Genomic DNA, 19,686 nt, shown 5'->3' with positions numbered 1-19,686 from the left:
TCTTTATGAAAGGAAACTAAGAATGAAAAGGTATGACAGAGACAGCTTTGAGTCATCGGCTTGTGTTTTCGACTGCTACTGACTTGGCCCACATCGTCATCGCTAGGAAACAGTACACATGCCTTCGAGGTCCTCTTTAAAGCGCTTTCCAACATGAAATCCTCCCGCTGCAGCCTCACAGATGTTCAGCGTCAGATAGATGAAGTCAAGCGCTTCCTGTCGGTGACTCTCGCCATCGCTAATGCTCACACAGTCGAGTTTTACACCCACGACGTGTGGAAGCGGTTCGTTGCTGTGTCGCCGCAGGAGGTCCTGTCAGCGGTCAGTTCCGGTCGCGACCAGCAGGGGGAGGCACAACACAGAGCTCCGGGTGAGATAAACGGCGCGTGCCTTGCAAATATACCAAAGTTGTCACAAAAAAAAAAAATTGTAAAAAAAAAAAAAATATATAAATGAAATTAAGATAAATTAACTTATTTTTCTTTGAACTAAATATCCTAGCATTGGATCGTTTGGATAGAGTGGTCTGTGGAAAACAGCTTAGTCACAGTGTTAGGTCTAAACTGACTGGGTCTGTCCAACACATGAATGCACCTTTACATGATTGTACCTTTAGCTGGGTGTTTATGTTTAATGTCCTGGTGCAACGTGAACCACCAGCTGGTCTGCAGGCATTTGCAGCATCTAAAACTTTTCTTACACAACTGCACTGCATTTAGCTCCTCGACCAGCTTTCCTGTGTCAAGCATCCACCACAGCGTGATGCTGCCACCGTCAGGTATCGTGGTGGGGAGCACCAGTACCAGTCATTGATGTAGGCATTTTCTCCCCACCTGAGCTGTGAATCTCTCCAGCTCTTCCAGAGTTACAATGAATATGTTGCTGCTGAATGCGCCACCTGGAGAAGAGCTGCAGGGATTCTCGATCCATATTAACAGATGCAGGTGTCAACTAAGCTCAGATCTCACTTTTTAGAAGAGATAGTACTGTAATCATTAGGATTCCATATATTAACATTAGGGCTTGTTTTAAAATTGATGATAAATGATAAAATCAACAAACATCATTAATCCCAGTTGTATGGATGTAACCTTAAATGACATTATCACATCAGCTCTAGCTGGGGCATTATTGGAGGTAGCGATATCCATACACTCGCAATGGTAATTATCCTATTTGAATAAAGACAAAAATAAGTCTAAACATTTAGCATCACTTTGTGTCTGTGCGTTTTGCCTTTTCAACAGAGCGTTCCAGGACCACATTTGGGTTTTGCGTTGTTTCAAACCGGCTGGTTGACGTCCGTGAGCTGTTACAGGCGGCCAAGGCCCAGTCCCTGCCTGGCCTGGGAGCGTGCATGAGCAGGGACGAGCTGCTACGGAGCCTCAGAGGCAGCGAGTTGGAAATCGGTAGGGGAGAATGCACCTTTACGTTGCTTTATTGTTCGAATAGAAACCCAGTAGAGGATTGTCCCAGAATGTTCAGCTCAGCGGTGACTGTTATGTATATATATATATATATATATTGGGGGACTGGGCCAATATTTCTTCTTTTAACTTTCTTGAAAATTTTAAATGGATTTTTCTTTGTAACACAGCTAATGAACTGGAGCCAGATGAGTTCATGAACGCTAAGAAATCCCATGAAGTCCAGTGCATGTCTAAGGTGGTCGCCCATTTGGCCCGGCATTGTGGAGTCAAACAGGTAGATTAATAACATTCCAAATATATCTGAGTAGTAAATTGAAACGTAAAATGGCATAACATTTTTTTTAATTTAAATAGTTTTTTGAATAATAAAGAAAAAAAGCATTGTAAAAATATCAATTAAATTTCAGGTGATAGATGTGGGGTCAGGGAAGGGCTACCTGAGCTCCTTCCTGTCGCTGCAGTACGGTCTTCAGGTGTTCGGCATAGATTCCTCCAGCACTAACACCCACGGTGCTCAGGAGAGGAACAGGAAGCTCAAGAAGTTCTCACGGGCATACCAGAAACACGCATGGACAAAGAGGGAGGCCCCATCCTCGCTTCTAGAGGCGACGGCAGAAGTAAAACCTGAGCTGAATCAGGACGGGGATGCTTTGGCGGGAAGTGAGCCTCAGCAGGAAGAGACGGTGTCAGTCAACGCGTCACCCGTCAGCCCCGCAGGAGAAACTCAGTCGGAGCTAAATTCAGGAGCAGAGGAGCTCTTTCTGAGCGCCCTGTCAGCCGACGTGATTCAGCCTTCATCCCCCAGAGTTCCTCCAGGTCAGCTCAGTGCTGAGGAGAGGGAGAGGAGGAAGCGAGAGAACCTGGAGAAGAAAGCCCGGGCCAGAGGAGAGGGCGCTGATGGCTTGTTTTCGCCGCTCACGTCTTACGTGACGGCAGAAACCGAGCTGAGAGAGCTCATCACCGAGCTGGAGGTAAGGAGGTTTATTGTGTGAATGCGTTTATTGTGTATCAGACGGAGGAACCATATGGTTTGGTAGCAACCTTGATTCCCACAGCAGCTTCTAAAATTACAGCTCCTGGGCGGACAGCGAGTGAAGGGTGCGGCTGCCGTGCTGAATCCACGGCACGTCACCTTCAATAAATTCTTCCATCGCTCTTAACCCGTCCTCCTCTGCCCCGTTCCTCTGCTCTCTCCTTTTCCCCCCCGCGTGGGTCTCCCCAAACTCCAGGAAGCCATCATGGTCGGCCTGCACACGTGTGGAGACTTGGCTGCAAGCACTCTGAGAATGTTTGTGGCGAAGCCAGAGCTGTCCGCAGTCTGCGGCGTGGGCTGCTGCTATCACCTTCTGTCTGAGGACTTTAACCCGGACGGACGGGGTAACCACACACACACACACGCACGCACAAACCGTGACACGTTTAAAGAACTCAGTAAATGTCTCGGGTCATAAAAAAAGGGAAGAAAGCACAAAATAACTATTTTACAGTGTAAGCAAAAACAATCAAATAGAAAAAAAAGCCAATTCATAAGTATAAAGTAAAAATAAATTCTACATTTTCATAATATGTTAGTCTTTACAATCCTGCATCCCCTAGAGAGATAAAAAAAAATGTTAACCTCGTTTTTCTGAATACATAATGTATTGACTACTTTCAGGATTGACGGACCAGTTTACCCAATATAACAAAAAGTGTTTATGAACAGTATTACCGACTATAGCTTTAGGTTGGTACCGGCGCTCAAAAGCTTGACTGATGTTCGCACTTGTTTTGCTTATTTTTTCGGTCCACTTGAATCTGAGAAATTTAACACAAAGTAGCCATTTCCGAGTGCTATTATGGGGCCGCTACGATCTGGCAATGCCTGAGCTCCTTCTCACGTGACTTCAACCTACTGTTCCTATTGGTGCAGAATCCTTTGGCGTCGATGTTGGCATCGTAAACCAGAAGTAAATATTTATTGGACCTGTCAAAACTTTAAAAACAAATAGTTATGTACTATATATTTATTTTTCAGTAACATTTGTACCTTTATTCTGTACCAGTGGATGTATTATTTTTGAAAAATTGTTTTGATGAAAAAGTTGTAGCTCTGACCTTTAAATTAATGCATATTAGATTATTGTTTTAAGTTTTTTTTTCCTAATATACCAAGATGATTACTCTTAAACATATGCTAATTTTACCTATATTTGAATTTGATAGTTTAATTGCTTTTATTGTATGAAAACTTTATATTACAGCCTATTTCCGTACTTTTAGTTCTTAGTCCTTTATGCAAAATGACAAATTATGACTAGTACTGCAAAAAGTTGGTCACTTAATATCTGGTTTTAAAGCTCTAGATAATTACTTTAAACTATTAGTTGTAAAAGTGGATAGAAAATGTCCAGCCTAGAGGGAAGGAATTGATACATGTGGGTATGGGCCATGCCAAGGCAGGCAATTTAGTTTCATATCTCAAAAAGTCAGGCATTAAATGACCAAAGCTACAATTGGACAAAATAACCAGCAGCGATCAATTGTAAAACTGAAACATAAAATATCCCATCTTAAAACAAGAAAATTAGGCTTTAAATCACAATGAGCACAAAAACAAATGCACCTTATTTCAAAAAGGAAAAAAAAAACATGTCCCATAGTCTTTTTTTTTAACACATTTTAGAAAACAGCTTCAAAGTTCCCACAATAAAACGGAAAACAACAGTGCAAAAAAAAAAATAAAATAACGAAATAAGAGTTTTATATGTGTGTCTGGAAATGTTGTTGCATTTCGTTGTGGTGTTTTGTCTTTGTTTTACCTCAGGGCTCCTGTACTCTGATCATACCATGACTGAACTATTACCTTTCCTCATTCCCACAAGCCACATAAACATTTCAATGTGGATTTTGTAGGAAGTAAGTCAAATATTCCACAGAGGGTCAAAAGATTGAGCCAAGTTACAAATCTGGAGATCTAGTTGAACTCCAAGATTCAACTGATGGAGTCCTTACAGGGGCTTTACGCATTTAGGATGTCTGCTGCACTTTACATGTTTAAAAACCCTAACAAATGAAAATTAATGGAAAGGAACACATCATGCAGCTTCTGTACGTGAAGGATATAACCTTTACCGTTAAATAGTTACTCATGTTCTGCATTCTTGGAAGGACTCGGCTTGCTGCCTCAAATTTGTCAAAACACGGCATCAATAGACCGAATTCCCCCAGGTTTTGTGTATTTCTTCATTTTCTAGTTTATTAGGTATGAAATTGCCCGCTTGTGCCCTCATGCTGTTACAGCAACCTCTCCTAGCATCATCTTAACAGCACGACGTTCCAGGCTGTCGTCAGCAGTGCCTGTCTGGACATCAGAAGCCAGGAGCAGAAAGTGATACCATGACAATCCTGTCCACGCTTTGTTTCGTTTTAACTATGGCCTACGCCCAATCTTGCAGTGTGGGCTGCAGGCCAGCTCCCATGGTGGCCTACCTTTTCCGAAAATGGAATTAGAAAAGCTGAAATGATTCACTGCACAAGGCAGTTATGTTTATTTAGGCTGCCGGTTGGAAATTTAGGCAATTCGCCTAAATGCATTATCCATGGAGAATAACTCATGTGGGATCAGGATGGTATTTTATATCAGCAACAGCACCTGTTCTCAATGTATATAAGAGATATAGACTTTTTTCATTGCATTATTTGTAGCATAATGAACACCTGCATTATAGTAATGGTCTAGCTTTCTGCTGCCAAAATAGCCCTGATTCATCGAGGCACAGGCTCCATTAGACCACTAAGTCTTGCTGTGGTATCTGGCTCAAACAGGCAGATCCTTGTTTTGTAAGTTGCGAGGTGAGGTAATACAGTTTCTGGTACATGGTCTGCAACAATCCTTAGGTACATGGTCAAAGTAATATCCGTTAAAGGGTCGTCACGATACTAAAATTTCAAACTTGATATCGATACCCAGGACAATATTCGATACTTCGAATCAATACCACGGGGATAAAAAAAAAAGCCAAATAATTAATGGTGTAAAACATATTTTATTAACATGAAAACTCACCTTTTTTTAGTCTTAACATGGAACATGCTTTCTCAACAGAATCCCAGATGCTAGTTAAATGAGTGTGCAAATAAAAGTTAAATAATTAACCCAATTATCACACGTGCCTAGTAGCATGCTAGCCACAGCTAATCACCCAACATTAATGCGGGCCACTGGTCACGCTAACATCAGCGATACGTTTAATGTATCATGATGAAAGCCAGGGTGTTTGGCCAAGTTTGTTGAGCTGCTTGACTTCATTGCTACCACTTTAAAACAGATTGCATGCAGGCTTGTCAGGATCTTTGGGTTTTCCTTCTCCTTTTGCCTCGTATGATAAAATATTTAGTATTGATACAACGCCAAATTAGTATTGTATCCAGATACAGCATTTGAGTATCGATGCTTTTCAGAGTATTGATACTTTTGACAACCCCAATATCCACATGAGTGGCGACAGTGGATTTCCTACCAGGACATGCTCCAAAGGATCCCACTGTCTGTACTGGCATGCCTTCTGTCCATAGTGTGTGACGGTGGTCCCCGGGTACCCATAGTGGTTCGAACCTGGCTACTTGCAGCCTTTTTCAGAACACAAGCGCTCTGCTCCTCTAGGCCACCACTCCCCAGGGTGGCGGCCCATGATCCAGTTTTAAGGCCCACTTGCCCATTGCTGGACCTTTCAGTGGTAGGCAGGAGTCAGCATGCGCACCCTAAATAGTCTGCAGCCAAGCAGCCAGCCCCACATGCAACTAACTGCAGTGGACTACATAATGACAGCTTAGTATGAAAACTTGCATTAAGATCTCTAGCAACTTTAGAGAGCTAGAGTTTTGGAGATACCCTGAAACCCGTTCAAATCTATACACCTGGCCATTTTTCATGCTCGTAACACATCAACTTTGAGTACGAAGCATTCACTTAGTGCCTGATATATCTGACCCACCAACAGCTACACTATGAAAATATGATGTTTATCACTTCTCTCTTCAGTGGTCATATCGTTTTGCTCGATCAATTTACATTTAAACATTAAACGTAACAGGTAGTAAAATATATTTTAGTGTTAGAACTATACAATATGCAAGAGAACATAATTACGTCTGTGTTCAGAGCTTTGCGGGGCATCACCTGTCACATCTGTTAGCAGCCAATAATGCTAGGAAACGAGTGTGACTCCTTGGTCTGTAAAGCCTTTCAGTTCCTATGGTAACCGACTGCTGTACTGGCTAATGGGGGTTGTAGTCTGCACCAGGTCTATTGGAGCTTTGGGTTTTAACTAAGATATTCAACACAGCATCCTGGTATGAGCTTTGCAGCAGACACGTCGCTATGCCTGCGGACTTAGTATGCTAGCATAACCAGCTACGTATTGGTATAAGGAAAGTCAAAAACTGGAGGTCTCCTACTTGTGAATACTGCGTATACTTTTGCGGGCATCGTTTTTTATCCCAGGAATAAACATTTGGCTAAAACAGAGTGGTGCTGTCATTTCCAGCAGGTTAGCTCGTGGCCTTTCCTGGCTAATGGCTACCCAAGCATGCCATCTTCTGTGTGGTCTCACTTAGTAAGAGTTGGTCATGTACCTCCTCTCCCACAACGAGCTGTCACAACAGGGTTATCCGTATCAATTGTAAGCCAAACAACAATTAATCCTGCATCTGCGAACGTGGAGCCAAGAATAAAAGTACTTGGCTAGAGAGGCTGGTGCGGATGTGAACACCTGTTCTTAAACCTGATTGACCCTCCATGTATCCAAGTATCTGTTTTGCTGTACTTCTTACATTCAGACAGGGGGAGGGGGCCTCGTCCTCTCTTCATTTTTTTTCTTTCTAAGCCTCTGTGTCAGCAGATCTTATACTGGGTAGAGGGGGACGTTAACCTGGCTGCTAATGTGATTGTGTCCAGAACAGTTTAACCCGGCCTCGACTGTACATGAAAGGAGCGTCCCATTAGCGCCTCCTTACACCGCATCCTTCTGGAAACGCTGTGCCTTGCCCTCAGTCACTGACCCCTTTTAGAAATGACATGAGAAGGATGTCAGGCTGTCAAGTATTTGCACCCACTACCCTACTGTTTGAATTGCATGTGTGAAGGCTCTTGAAACTCCCTTGGTTAGAAATATGCGGTTCATAGCACTAAAAAACCCCTACAACTGCAGAAACACTCTAGGTCTTTTTTTAACATATGAATTTTCTCAGAAGGGTTGGCTCACGTGTATCATAGTGGATAATTCAGATTTGCATAATGCTTATAACCTCAGGCTGACTATGAAAGTTTTAAGCATAACAGTTTATGGAGGTTCACAATTTCTGTAGAAAAATCAATGCAACCGAATCATTCAGACTCCAGATTAAGTTTTTCACTCTTAAGTCTGAATATTGATTCCTTTTGGAAAACACATTATGTAGAACAAAGTGGATTACAACATTGACTTTCAGTTTGGGGCTGAAATGCACTAATTTTTTTTGCATTTGTGGCATCACTGCTAAGATGAACAGTGGATAAATCCAAACTATACTCTGTTGGAAAATGAAAACACTTCATTGTAAAACAACCATACAATTCACAGTGCCTTGCTTGAACCCTTTCAAACTTTGGGACATTCAACCACAAACTCGAATGCATTTCATTGTGATTTCAAGTGACAGACCAACACAAAGGAAAGCGATTCCTGTTACATTTTTATAAATCAACACTGGAAAAACATACATACATATATATATATATATATATATATATATATATATATATATATATATATATATATATATATATATATATATATATATATATATATATATATATATAGTACCGGTAGATAAATTTAAAGTTCTACAAAATATTCATTCAGGAGGTTGAATATAAATGCACACCACACCTTATCATTTTCCTTCTACTTTATCGTCATGAGCTACTTTATGTCGGTCCCTCATAATAAATCCCAATAAATACTGACGTTTTTTTAATTATAACAAAAGTTTTCTTTGTTCTGCTGTCGCCACTATTATTAAATAAAGACGAGCTTCGTAGTTCCTGCTGTTCAGGATCCCTTCAGGCAACACAAATGTGAGCAGATGCGAGCTGAAGTTTGGCCCGTTTCGAAGCGGCGTCACACAAGTAGCAATCCACTTCAGAGAGCCCAAATGTTCAGTCAGCAAACTCTCGAGTTTATCTCCGTCTTTCCCCCTCACAGAGAAACCTTCGCAGGCTGCGTGTGGTTTCCCCCTGAGTCAGTACCTCCGCGATCAGTCCTGGTTCTGCGGCAGGAACGCCAGGATGTCAGCATGTTTGGTGAGTGCGATGACACAAAGAAATGTGTGTTGTCAGGCATGTCTTTGTTAGCGTAACCCTCGAGCTGCCAGTTAGGAGGGATGACAAGCCAAGAGAGTTTTGATCACCCGCAGACGAAGCTATTACCTTTTTTAATTATTACGTTATGGAGCTGCGGGTAAAGGCCTGAAAACTGTTGGCTTGCATGTGGGGGTTCAGTTCTTGTGGTCGGGGGAGGGTGAAAATGGGCAGCAGTGAGGACCTGAGTAATTTAGACATAAGCCAAACTATGTGACGCAGACAATTAGGATGGAGAACTCTTGAAATGCAAAGCCTGGTGCAGCCGCTTTTAAAGGAGACCCATGCAAATTTGACATCGAGGAACTGTCCTTTCTTCGATTTCTCTTTAAACGACTTAGTCGGGCATCCATTACAAGGTCCTTCTGGGAGACGGTTTAGCTTTACGCCGCCGATTATGAGCTTAAAATATTCTACGTCAAGAAAAAAAATCATAAAGATGTTTAAATAAAGCATCAGTTGTAAGGTTTGCACATTCTGCGTCCAGGTAATGGCAGCTTTCTTTATGGTGTATTTTTTTTTTTTTTATTCCAACAGATGTGATGGATTTTTGATTGCATTGAGCAGGATAAACATCCATTTATGCGTTGACAGAGTTCTGGAATTTTTTTTCGCGGTCTTGTTTGTTTAGATCACAAAAACCCGCATATGCTTTTGAGAGCTTCCACATTTGTGGAGGTTTCTAAGTCTGAAAACGCTGAACCAACGGTTTAGCATGGTGGTGGGAGCATCATGCTGAGGGTCTGGCGCACTGCACGGATACAGTATTGGAGGACACAAACTTTCTTTAACTACTCCTCATAGGAGCAGCCGGTTATTTGAAACGGACTGCGAGTAAATGCGATACTTATTTGCAAAGCTTTTTATACTAATTTGTTCATTTTTATCTATGTTTGTTACCAGTCTCTCAGAGTTGTTTGGCTTTAAATGTGATTGTTGTGACAGTATTAAAGAGATGAAGAGCCTTGCTGAGGAGACATGAGTTTATATTGAATTCCTCATTAAGAGATTCATGAATTATCTGCACATTGGGTTGTTTGCTCTCCCTTTAGAAATAAAATTTGCTCACTTGGCTATCTATCTTTCTCTCTCCTTTATGATTTTGCCATGGATAATGTTTTCAGGATTGTTAATCCAGTTAATCCAGTACTGTTTGGTACCATGTGGCTCTGCCTTTTTGCAGCAATAACTGTCAGTAACTGTGTTGTTTAGCTTTATCAGTGTCTCATGTTGTCCTTGAAGGTATTCTGGCTCACTCTTACCCTTCTTTGCGCGTTTATTACATGCAAAACTTTCTTAAGAGCCCAACACAGCATTTAAAGTCACGTTGAGGTCTGGACATTGGGGGCTTTTTTGTAGAATCCATGTGTTTCACATGTTTAGCTGTTGCACATGAACTATCGTCAGCCATAGTTATAACGTTTTGGTTCTTTACTGCCTTTTTTTTCCCCTCCCCTTTTGTGTGCAGCAGTTTTTTTTTGTTCCCCTACCAGAACACCATTCATTATAACAATCTTTTATTTTTTTTCTACAAAACAGGCACTGGAGAGAGTCTCACTTGGCCAGGGTGTAAGTAAAAGCATTCCTGCTTATCATCTTCAACATAATAAACCAAAGTCATCGTTACACAAGAACGGCAACATCCTTAGCGAAGCTTTCATTACCTTTAACCAAACAAATCCATCAGCTCATTTCAAACCACAAACATGCACAATTAATAACCTCCCAGGCTGCTTTATCATGGCTGTGGATCGCCTGCATGCATTTAGACAATCAGCCCATTAATTCTGCTGTTGTTTTAAGTCTTTGATTGACTTTGGTGTATTTATTCGGAACACTGGAGCTAAGAGGCTGCGGGCCAATACCGATACATGATACCCGCTGCCGTTAATATGGAATGTTTATAAATATTAATGCAATCACGGGAAGATTGATTATTACTGCCGGAGCCGAGGCGTGGATCCAAAGAATCGGGCTTGATTGCCTGCTGGTGTTGCATTAAGTTTAGGGAAGTGTCAGAAATATTCATCCACCATTTTGTGCGGATGCTGGGAAACACCGCAGTTTACCTCTGCGTGTATTTTCTTTTTCAGATCCAGATGGAGTCTTTGTTCTACCGGGCAGTACTTCATGTTATTCTGAGGGACCACTACAGCTCCTATAAAAGGTAACGCGCAGCAATCTAAGGACCCTTTGTCCGCCTGACGGTCGCGGCAACAGTTGCATCTGTGAGAACGACGCGACCCAGAGCAGGCGTCAAGCTTTCAAAGCAGCCCGACGGGTTTGTTTTCACTGTGCTGAACCGAAAAGGAAAACTTTTCGTTTCTGGTTCGTTTGCCTTCCAAATGAACCAACCCCTTGCAAACAAAAGCCATATGCAGTCAGTTATGGAGCGGGCCATGAATTATGCCAGACATCAGAGTTCGAAATAAATATCTGTTGAAACAAAGATTAACTTGGAAGTGTTGACAGTCATCTGTTGAAACATTAATAATATAAACACCCACAACTAAAGCTGAAAGACGAGAAATCGCTGTCTGTTTAGCTCATCGTGTCACTGTTTTAACCAGATAGGATTTCCCCCATTAATTTTTTATTTTTTACCATTCGAACATTCAGTACTTTGTCGGAAGAATTTTATCAGCATAAACGAGTTGAACTAACAATAGAGCTAGTGGAAAAAATTGTTTTGTTTTTCCTTCATCCTCATTCTAGGTCCTGCACAGTTATTCCATAAGCATTTGCAGTGCCTTGAAAAAGTGTTTATACCCCCAAGTACTTTTCATTATGTCACGATACAATCCCAGACTTCAGATTATTAATGCATTCTACTTGGATTTGTAGTGCATAAATGTAAAGGGTAAGAAAAATGATACATTGCTTTTACAAGTTTTTGCAACTAAAAATGTTAAAATTGTGGCCTGCATCTGTAGGGAGCTGTGCCACAGCATGCAGAGGGTGGTATGTTCAGGGCCATGTTTTCACCAGTCTTTAGATTTTCACCACAGCGGTTTGTATGTAGGCCAAAGAGTTCAGTTTCGGTCCCGTCTGATCACAGGCAGCTTTCTGTAACCCCTGCATGGCTTGTGACAAACTGCAAATGCACTTGTTACAGCTTTGCATCCACAATGGTTTCCTTCCTTTTTTAACTGAATAAACCCATCCAATCTGATCTGCTATAAATGGAAAATCTGTTGTATTGTATTTAGGGGAATCAGAGTAAAGGGAGGTGAATACAAAACATGCCACACTTGCTAGATTTACATTTGTAAAACATTTGACAAGCATGTATTATTTGTCTCACACCTCAAAGTGATGTGCTGTTTTGTTTCACTTTCATGTTTATTGTGATATTTGTGTTGGTTTATCACATAAAATTCCAATAAAATCTATTGAAATTTGATGTTTTAACATGATAAAATACTGCTTTTGAAGGGTATATCCACGCAAGGGACTATAAATGTGGCATCAGTTTGGTGGATTATAATTTTCTATCTTTTAGATACGGCATATCTGCCTGGTTCGGTAACCTGTCTGTCCAAATGAAGGCCAAACTTACTTGTCTTACTCAAAGATCTATGAAGTTGATAGGAGTCAAATAGCAGCCCTCACTTCTCACCATCTTCAATGAAACAATAACCAGACAGGCCCAGAAAAATCATCTCAGACCCCACTCACGTTCTTTATTCAGAGCATCAGTTTCTTCCTTCAGGTCGACGTCTTAGAGTCCCTGCTTGTAGACTGAACCGCTGCAAGAACTCATTTGTTCCCCTTTCCATTAAACCAATAAACAGCATCAAACAGTAAATTGTGGAAGTAGGCAATGGTATCCAACATTTTAAACTAAACTGAAATGTTTCTTTTATGTATTTATTTTTCTTATAATGGAATTTTTATAGTAGTGTTTTTATGTGTGAACGTAGTGTGAGTCTGTACCCAGGACAAATTTCCTTTGGGACAATAACGTACATCATCATCACCAATGTCACCTTTATCTCTTTTAAAATGAGCAAAGTAGGCAACAACCTGAGATTCTCTATCATTGTTTTTTTTTTTTTTTTTGTATAAGTCTGACCTGCCTGGTGTATTTTCTGGTTGTTCCTGCAGATAATAAAACAGTTCCTGTTAAAGTCTTCCTCATCAGTATCAATTTCCACTTCAAACAAGCTCTATTAGTGGTGGAAATAATCTGCCTAACTATGGCATGTTCACTTACCTGAAGAACAGAAAGTTAATAGCTGCCAGTTAGTTATTGAACTGAAAGCTGGTTAGCAAGTGATTATGATTAACCCATAATCTGTTGTTAATCACTTATTTACCTAAATAACCATCAGTCTTCCTGTCAGGCCTAGCCAAGGACAACAGAATTGGCCAAATTCAAACTAACAGGTACTGAAGCGCGTTAAGCACAACCAAATATTTCAGTAAAAGCCGAGTGATCACGATGCATTCTTGAATTGTTAGTGCATAAGTCATCCAGCAGCTTTGACTTCTGTTAGTGTGGATCAGATGTTGATATGTTAAGCTTTAATCTGTCTTCTAATTGGTGCAGGAAGCATTTAGAATGACGATGCATGGAGGGCATTTTCCTAAACAGCACAGAGAGGCTTAACATACTCCAAGCTTTGTGCTCAGTATTTGGAGCCGTAAATGCGCACAGGTATGGCATTTTGCCACTTCCTGTTTAGAGCTGTTTGTTAGGATATGTTTTAGTCTAATAGGTGCTTATAGGCCAGGGTTAAGTCTGAATTTCGGCTCACGCGGTTCAAATTAAAGCTAATTATTGAAGCATGTGTCCTGAAAGGCTTCTCAAAAAGCAGACATCGTATGCCTTTAAAGGTTCCCGTTTTCTCTTAGCGTGGAAGTGCAGCTTCTCATTGCAACATTTCACCAGGGAACAATAGGAGGAAATGCAGCTGAACTCAGTTTAGACCTTATCAATTGTTTACGCTGCAGACAAGATCGAATATTCCTAAAAGACACTGAGCCCGTCCGCCCTCTGAGCCTCAGTTTCACAACAGGCATTAGCATCGAGTATCCATTACTTTCTCCCAGACAGAACCTATTCATCATCGTAGGGTCTTTGGTCGGGTTTGATTGCCAAAGTGTGATTTAAAGCAAAACTGCTGTCACATTAGGAGGTTGAAGGAGCGATAGGTTGTTTTTTTTTTTTTTTTTCCCACTGTGCCAGAACTGAGAAATAATGTGTTTTGTTCCGCAGTGAAAAGCGGGTCGGAAATGTTTATTCCAAAGCAAAATCGTTTGTGGACTACGTGCGGCGAGCTCTGCGCAGACTGGAGCTGGACGACTCAAAGGTCAGACGCAGAATATTGCATTCGCCTTACAACACCCTCCAGGAACAAACTGTTGCAAATGTAACGTAAACATCCATTTAGCATTTTTTTTTTTCCCTCCACCGCCAGGTTGAGATTAGATCTGTCTTTAGGAACTGCAAGTATTATTTCAGCGAGCTATAAAGATGCTGTCATGGTTCGAAAAGGCTGCCAGGCAAACGTCTGGTTACCTCAGAGTGGGATGACATATTTCTATCTGCAATGCGTTTCTCACAAGTCTTTAAAACTCTTAAACAATTTACAAGCCTCACTCACCGTCTTCTTCCAAATCTTCGTTTTTTTTTTTTTCTTCCTTCAGCTGCATATTCCCTGCCCTCCCTGTTTGACTCGCTAAACTCAATTCTTCCTCTCCAGCTTTGTGACAGTGACATTCAGAGCTACCATGACGCATACGTAGCACGGATGGACGAGATGCACGCCTTCAACATGGTAAGTGCATTTTAGAGGACAGCCAGGACAACCTTGGAACGCCTGGAACTCCACCGATATGTCCAAGCTTTGAATAAGTATGGAAAAATCAAATACTCACTCTTCCAGACCCTATTAACTGCCCTATTAAGTAAAATGTATTAATTTAGCCTTTAAAGCCTGACAATCATAGAAGCATCTGCTGCAAATTCATGAAAAGAAATGTTGCATTCATTCTTTAGGATTGGGGCAAAAACGAATGAGAACTGGGAAATCTGAGCCGGGAAAAGGAGATTTTTTGACATGAAAATATTTAGGAAGTTCACAGCTAAGACAGCATCTCAGGATTTTTTGGTTTTGCTTTTTTTTTTTGTGTCCTAAACGGTGTACAATACGCACCACAGTAATGCAGGGAATTTAGCTTAAAACATTTTAATTCCTGCAAATTGTAAATAAATTATAGATCTGTGGGGAATTACGTGAGTAAAATTGTACAGAGGAGGAAAACGAGCCCTGTTATTTATTTTTTTCTCCCCCCCTGAGGCTGCTAATTATGGCGTCAGCCACAATACACATTTACTTTCTGGACATAAAACACTCCCAACTTTGTTAGGGGCGATTTCTCACAAGCAACCAGATGGGACACAAGTCACAGAGCTGTTTTATTTTAATGTCAAAACAAGAAGTAGACTAAAAGGAGTGACTTAGAGGTGCAGTTATTCCTGAAACAAAAGGTTCCTTTTAAATAAAATGAACTTCTCTCATTTTTTCCTTTCTATAGTTGAAGGTGACCCTTGCTCCATGCATTGAGGGCCTGATTCTGCTCGATCGCCTCTGCTACCTGAAAGAACAGGTAATGCGTCCTTCTCTCTTAGAGGCCTTTCCTTAACATGTCAAAGTGAGAACAGCACTTCTTAATGTGAGCCTTTGGGGTTTTCAGCTCCAAAGACCCAGTAATTTCAATAGTTCAGTGTGTTGAACATAAACATTGAATGATTCTCTCCTTCAGTTAACCTTTTAGAGCTTTATTGTAGAAAACATTGTTTAGTCTTCTTTAATCATCTATTATTAGTGTAGAAAAAAAGTAGACGCTATTAAAGAAGTGCTTAAACGCACTGTAAATAAGTAATTGCTCACTAAATATAACAACAGGTTGTGCCAACCATCAGACGTTTGGGATAACTGAGTCTTTTGCGTTACAGTGGATGAATTTTAGCTCATTCTTTACAGAATTGCTTTATTTCAGCCATATTGGAGGTTGTGAGCATGAACAACCAGTGTAAGGTGATGTCACAGCATCTGATTCAGATTTAAGGACTTTGACTAGGCCAATCCAAAGCCTTCGTCTTGTTGCGTTTTGCTGGTTCAGGGTTTCAGAGGTGAAGTTGCTGATGTGCATTTGATCATTGTCCTGTTGTATCAATCAGAATCCCCTTCAGGATTTTCTGGTAGAACACAACTTTTTGGGTTCCATCAGTCACAGCGAGCCCAAGTCCTTCACGCTTACACCACCACTAGCACTTTGTTGATTCTTCAGGTCAGGCAGTCGTCAGACCTGAGCTTGCTGGTAAAAACAACTTTTTACCCTGTATAAATGAAATCATTTTAGAACTGCATGTTGTATTTACTCATGTTAGCTTTGTCTGGTGTTGTTTGAAGATATAAAAAAAAAATTTGACGAAGAAGGAACAAACATCTAGAATGGGGCAAGTCACACACTGCGCCTTCCACATTAATTGTATGCCTTTAAATGAAGTTTATTAAAATAGAATAATCTTACTGTAAAAATCGCATTGAGAAACCTATCCATTGATTTGCGTACATATTTAGGAAAGAATATCCAAGGTTGTTGTTTTTTTTCTCCTTGTTTTATTCTTGTGTCTTATATGACGTGACAACAATAAAGAGGTGATTTATTTTAATGCTTTTTTTTAATACATCTTTACCAGAGGTCACAATAAACCTGTACATTCAGTTTGGGAGTTTGATTCAGCTTTCATGTGCATACGAAATCTGCATAAACATCGTACAGCCAAGTACACCCTGCAGTCAGGCCGATCCAAACGTGATCTATATTTTTGAGCGCTGTTCAAAATCTTAGGATATAAACAAACGACAACAAAAAAAATCGCATAAACAATCAATCAAAAAAAATTTGCACTAAATTGTAGCAACAAACCCAACTGATTAGATCTCCAAAGCAAGCTCTGGCTGTGATCCCCACAGCCCCCATTTCCTTTTATTATGTTTCAGCTGGGCTCATCATTTATGATTGGCTCGTACGGCCCGTTGATTGGAATTTGAAGTTCGCCTCCCCAATGATTAAAGGGAACATACAGAGACGTAAGCTGAAATCAGGACCACTGACATTAATGCAGGTGTCAGCCAAATCGAACGCAGCCCGCAGCTCAGCGGTCCTCTGTTGCGGCAGCCAAACACAACAAGCTTAAGCTTTGCTCCGAGCCCTCGTCAGGAGATACAAGGTCTCCAGAAGCTTTGAAGTGGTGATTACATGTGGTTAATGTGTCAGATGGACTTCCTCATTAGGGTCGCGTAATCAAACTACGCAACGTCAACATCGCCAGCTCGCACTGAAGGCTGTCCCTCGAGGAGGAAAACAGTGGTGATAGATGTGCAGTAATGTGATCCATGTGATGATGTGTTCTGGAGTACGCAAGGCCGAGCTTATCCAGCCAAACACTGAGAAACGTTTTTTTTTTTTTCTGTTGTAAACAAGACCAATGTGGACAATGTTCAGTAAAAACCAGTTTTTTTTTTACATCTTCTCTGAGATAAACATCATCCAGAGAAACGTCCTTGGCCTAATGAAGTCGGTGTATTTATAGCGCCTTGCCAAAAGCATTTAACTTTTTCACGTTTTGCGGTTTTCCCACCCTAGATTTAAATTTGCATTCTGTGTGATAGTCCAAGACGAGGTAGTGTGTAATTGTTAATAGAAAAAGATACACGATGAGATAACATTTTTGCTAATAAGAATTAAAGTGTGCCATGCACTTGTATCATGTGTGTTTGTTAAAGAGTCTTAGCTGACCAACAGCACCATGAAGATAAGGGAACACACTAGACAGGTCAGGGAAAAGGCTCCTCTCTCGTAGCTCTGTTCCGTCCGTCGTCTGAAAAAGGAAAGACTCTAACACAGCTGCAAAACTACTAAAACATGGTCGTCCACCTGAACTGAACAGCTGTGTGAAGCTAACTTTGGAGGATGTGCAGAGATCCGCAGCTCAGGTGGGAGAACCTGGCAGGAAACCACTAATCATGCACAAATCTGGCCTTTGGTCATTTTTACCAGCCGCGTATGGACTACAACAAACATGTGGAAGTAGCCGATCTGTTGACACGAGACAATGCTTGAACTTTTTGGCAAAACACTGTTTGCTGGGGGAAAAAAACTAACTCTTTGCCACCCTTAACACACTATCCCCAGAGTGAAACACAAGGTTGGAGGTATTCCAAAAAAAGTAAAAAAAACAAAGCAACTGGACTTGTTTTTCGTAGTTGAAGACGTTTCGCTTCCTCTCCAGGAAGCGTTCTCAATTCAAAAGTCTGGAGTAATGTGCAGTACCAAGCTTTATACTACTGCCAAACAAAGGCCTTGTAATGGCTTAGATAACATGCAAATTCAACCGAAACAGGTCCACCCTTTAGTAATGGGCGGTCGTTAAAGCCATTAAGCCAGCAGATTGAACCGAAACTGGTCCACTCCTCTGTAACGAGGAGTCGTTAGGGTTGTTATTGGCTTGTCTTAAAGGAGCGATGTTTTGATCATCCGTATGAGGGTGAGAATTAAGGGGATGATTGGCCGGAATTAATTAACCCTATAGCTGTGTTGTAAGTTTTTGAGAGTTGGAACCGAAGGCCCCCTCCTCAGTTTAAAAGAGGAGGGGGGGCACCACTTCAACGTCACCACTTCAACGTCTTCAACTACGAAAAACAAGTCCAGTTGCTTTGTTTTTTACTTTTTTTGGAATGACCATGACCTGGATGACTGAGAATCTTCACCAGCAAGGCTGGAGGTATGACGTTTTCCTTCAGCAGCGACATGGGCGACCAGCAACAGACGCTCGGCACACTTTTTAGATTTCCGTGCAAAAGTTTTGAAGACAGTCGTCTTTTCTTCATTTCACAAATGTGCTGCTCTATCACATAAAAATCTCTGAAAGTACCCTGACGTGTGCGATTGCGGCACAGGAATGTCAAATCTCTCACTGGGTATTAACACCTTGGCATGGAATGTGTTTGTGTTTCTTGTTTTCTGCAGGAGGATGTATGCTTCTCTGCGTTGGTTCAACTGTTTGACCCCCTGCTGTCTCCCAGATGCTACGCTATCGTTGGACTCAAGAGTCATACGAAACTAAAAAGCTCAGAGACTTATGCATGTGAGGATAGGCAACCATATGCATAGATATAGACATATTTAATGGGATACATGATTATCAGCATTTGTCCTCTAAAAGAACTGTTTTATATTGCATCATAACACCCTTGTTTAATGAAGCGTATGGATTTATATGAATGCGTATTTCTATCCTCCAGGTTCTGTTTGGCTTATTTTGGTTTCTGATTGGCCAGATGTGCGAAACATGTTAAGTTTTCCAGGAGCTCCGATTCTTTCGGAGCTCCTGGAAAATCTGTGGGGCCTGTGTGATTTCAGTGATGCATTTTGAAGCCCTTTGTCTCTAGACTCTTAAGAAAACTTGTTTTAAAGGACCCTTCAGGGAATTGGGGGGCATTTGGGGATTTTAGTGGACTTTGGCCCATCTGGAAAACCCCTTTCTATGTTCTCAAACTGGGGGTTAAAGAGAAATTGACAAAAAAGGTACATTCTCTTTTTTCCTATTAGTTTTATAATAGGGGTGATAAATATCTTTGAACCAACCATGAAAATATGTCTTTAAATTCTGCTTTTGCAACAATAAATGCTGCTGTTTGACTTTTTTTTTTATTTTTAGTCATCACATTGCATTTGGCCTGTACCCTGTTTTCAGCAATATTCAAGGATTTTGCACACAATTGCAAAGTAACACAAACGTCATGTTTTTGGGAGTTGTTTTTGTTAAAAAATAAAAAAACTTTGAAAAAATGCATAAAG

The 19,686-nt window shown here is 40.9% G+C and overlaps 1 protein-coding gene across 1 annotated transcript; it reads left to right on the top strand.

Annotated features, from left to right (window-relative positions):
• Positions 1-82: 82 nt before the first annotated feature.
• mettl25 (methyltransferase like 25) lies at positions 83-19,176 on the top strand. The gene is made up of 12 exons (XM_036148882.1): positions 83-370; positions 1,248-1,409; positions 1,598-1,704; positions 1,838-2,401; positions 2,660-2,807; positions 8,657-8,754; positions 10,351-10,380; positions 10,905-10,978; positions 14,033-14,126; positions 14,520-14,594; positions 15,355-15,426; positions 18,856-19,176. The coding sequence occupies exons 1-12, from the start codon at positions 154-156 to the stop codon at positions 18,997-18,999; spliced, it is 1,785 nt and encodes a 594-aa protein (XP_036004775.1). The 5' UTR covers positions 83-153; the 3' UTR covers positions 19,000-19,176.
• The last annotated feature ends 510 nt before the right edge of the window (positions 19,177-19,686 follow it).

Source organism: Fundulus heteroclitus, chromosome 17 (assembly GCF_011125445.2).
Source record: "Fundulus heteroclitus isolate FHET01 chromosome 17, MU-UCD_Fhet_4.1, whole genome shotgun sequence".
In the NCBI taxonomy this organism is placed as follows: domain Eukaryota; kingdom Metazoa; phylum Chordata; class Actinopteri; order Cyprinodontiformes; family Fundulidae; genus Fundulus; species Fundulus heteroclitus.
Note: the sequence above shows the minus strand (reverse complement) of the source record. Positions and strands in the feature narration are given on the sequence as shown.

Coding starts and splice junctions, on each gene's coding strand:
- mettl25 (XM_036148882.1), top strand. CDS start 154: ATGAAATCCTCCCGCTGCAGCCTCACAGATGTTCAGCGTCAGATAGAT. Junction 1,410..1,597: donor AGGCAGCGAGTTGGAAATCG/GTAGGGGAGAAT, acceptor TTTGTAACACAG/CTAATGAACTGGAGCCAGAT. Junction 2,808..8,656: donor CTTTAACCCGGACGGACGGG/GTAACCACACAC, acceptor TCCCCCTCACAG/AGAAACCTTCGCAGGCTGCG.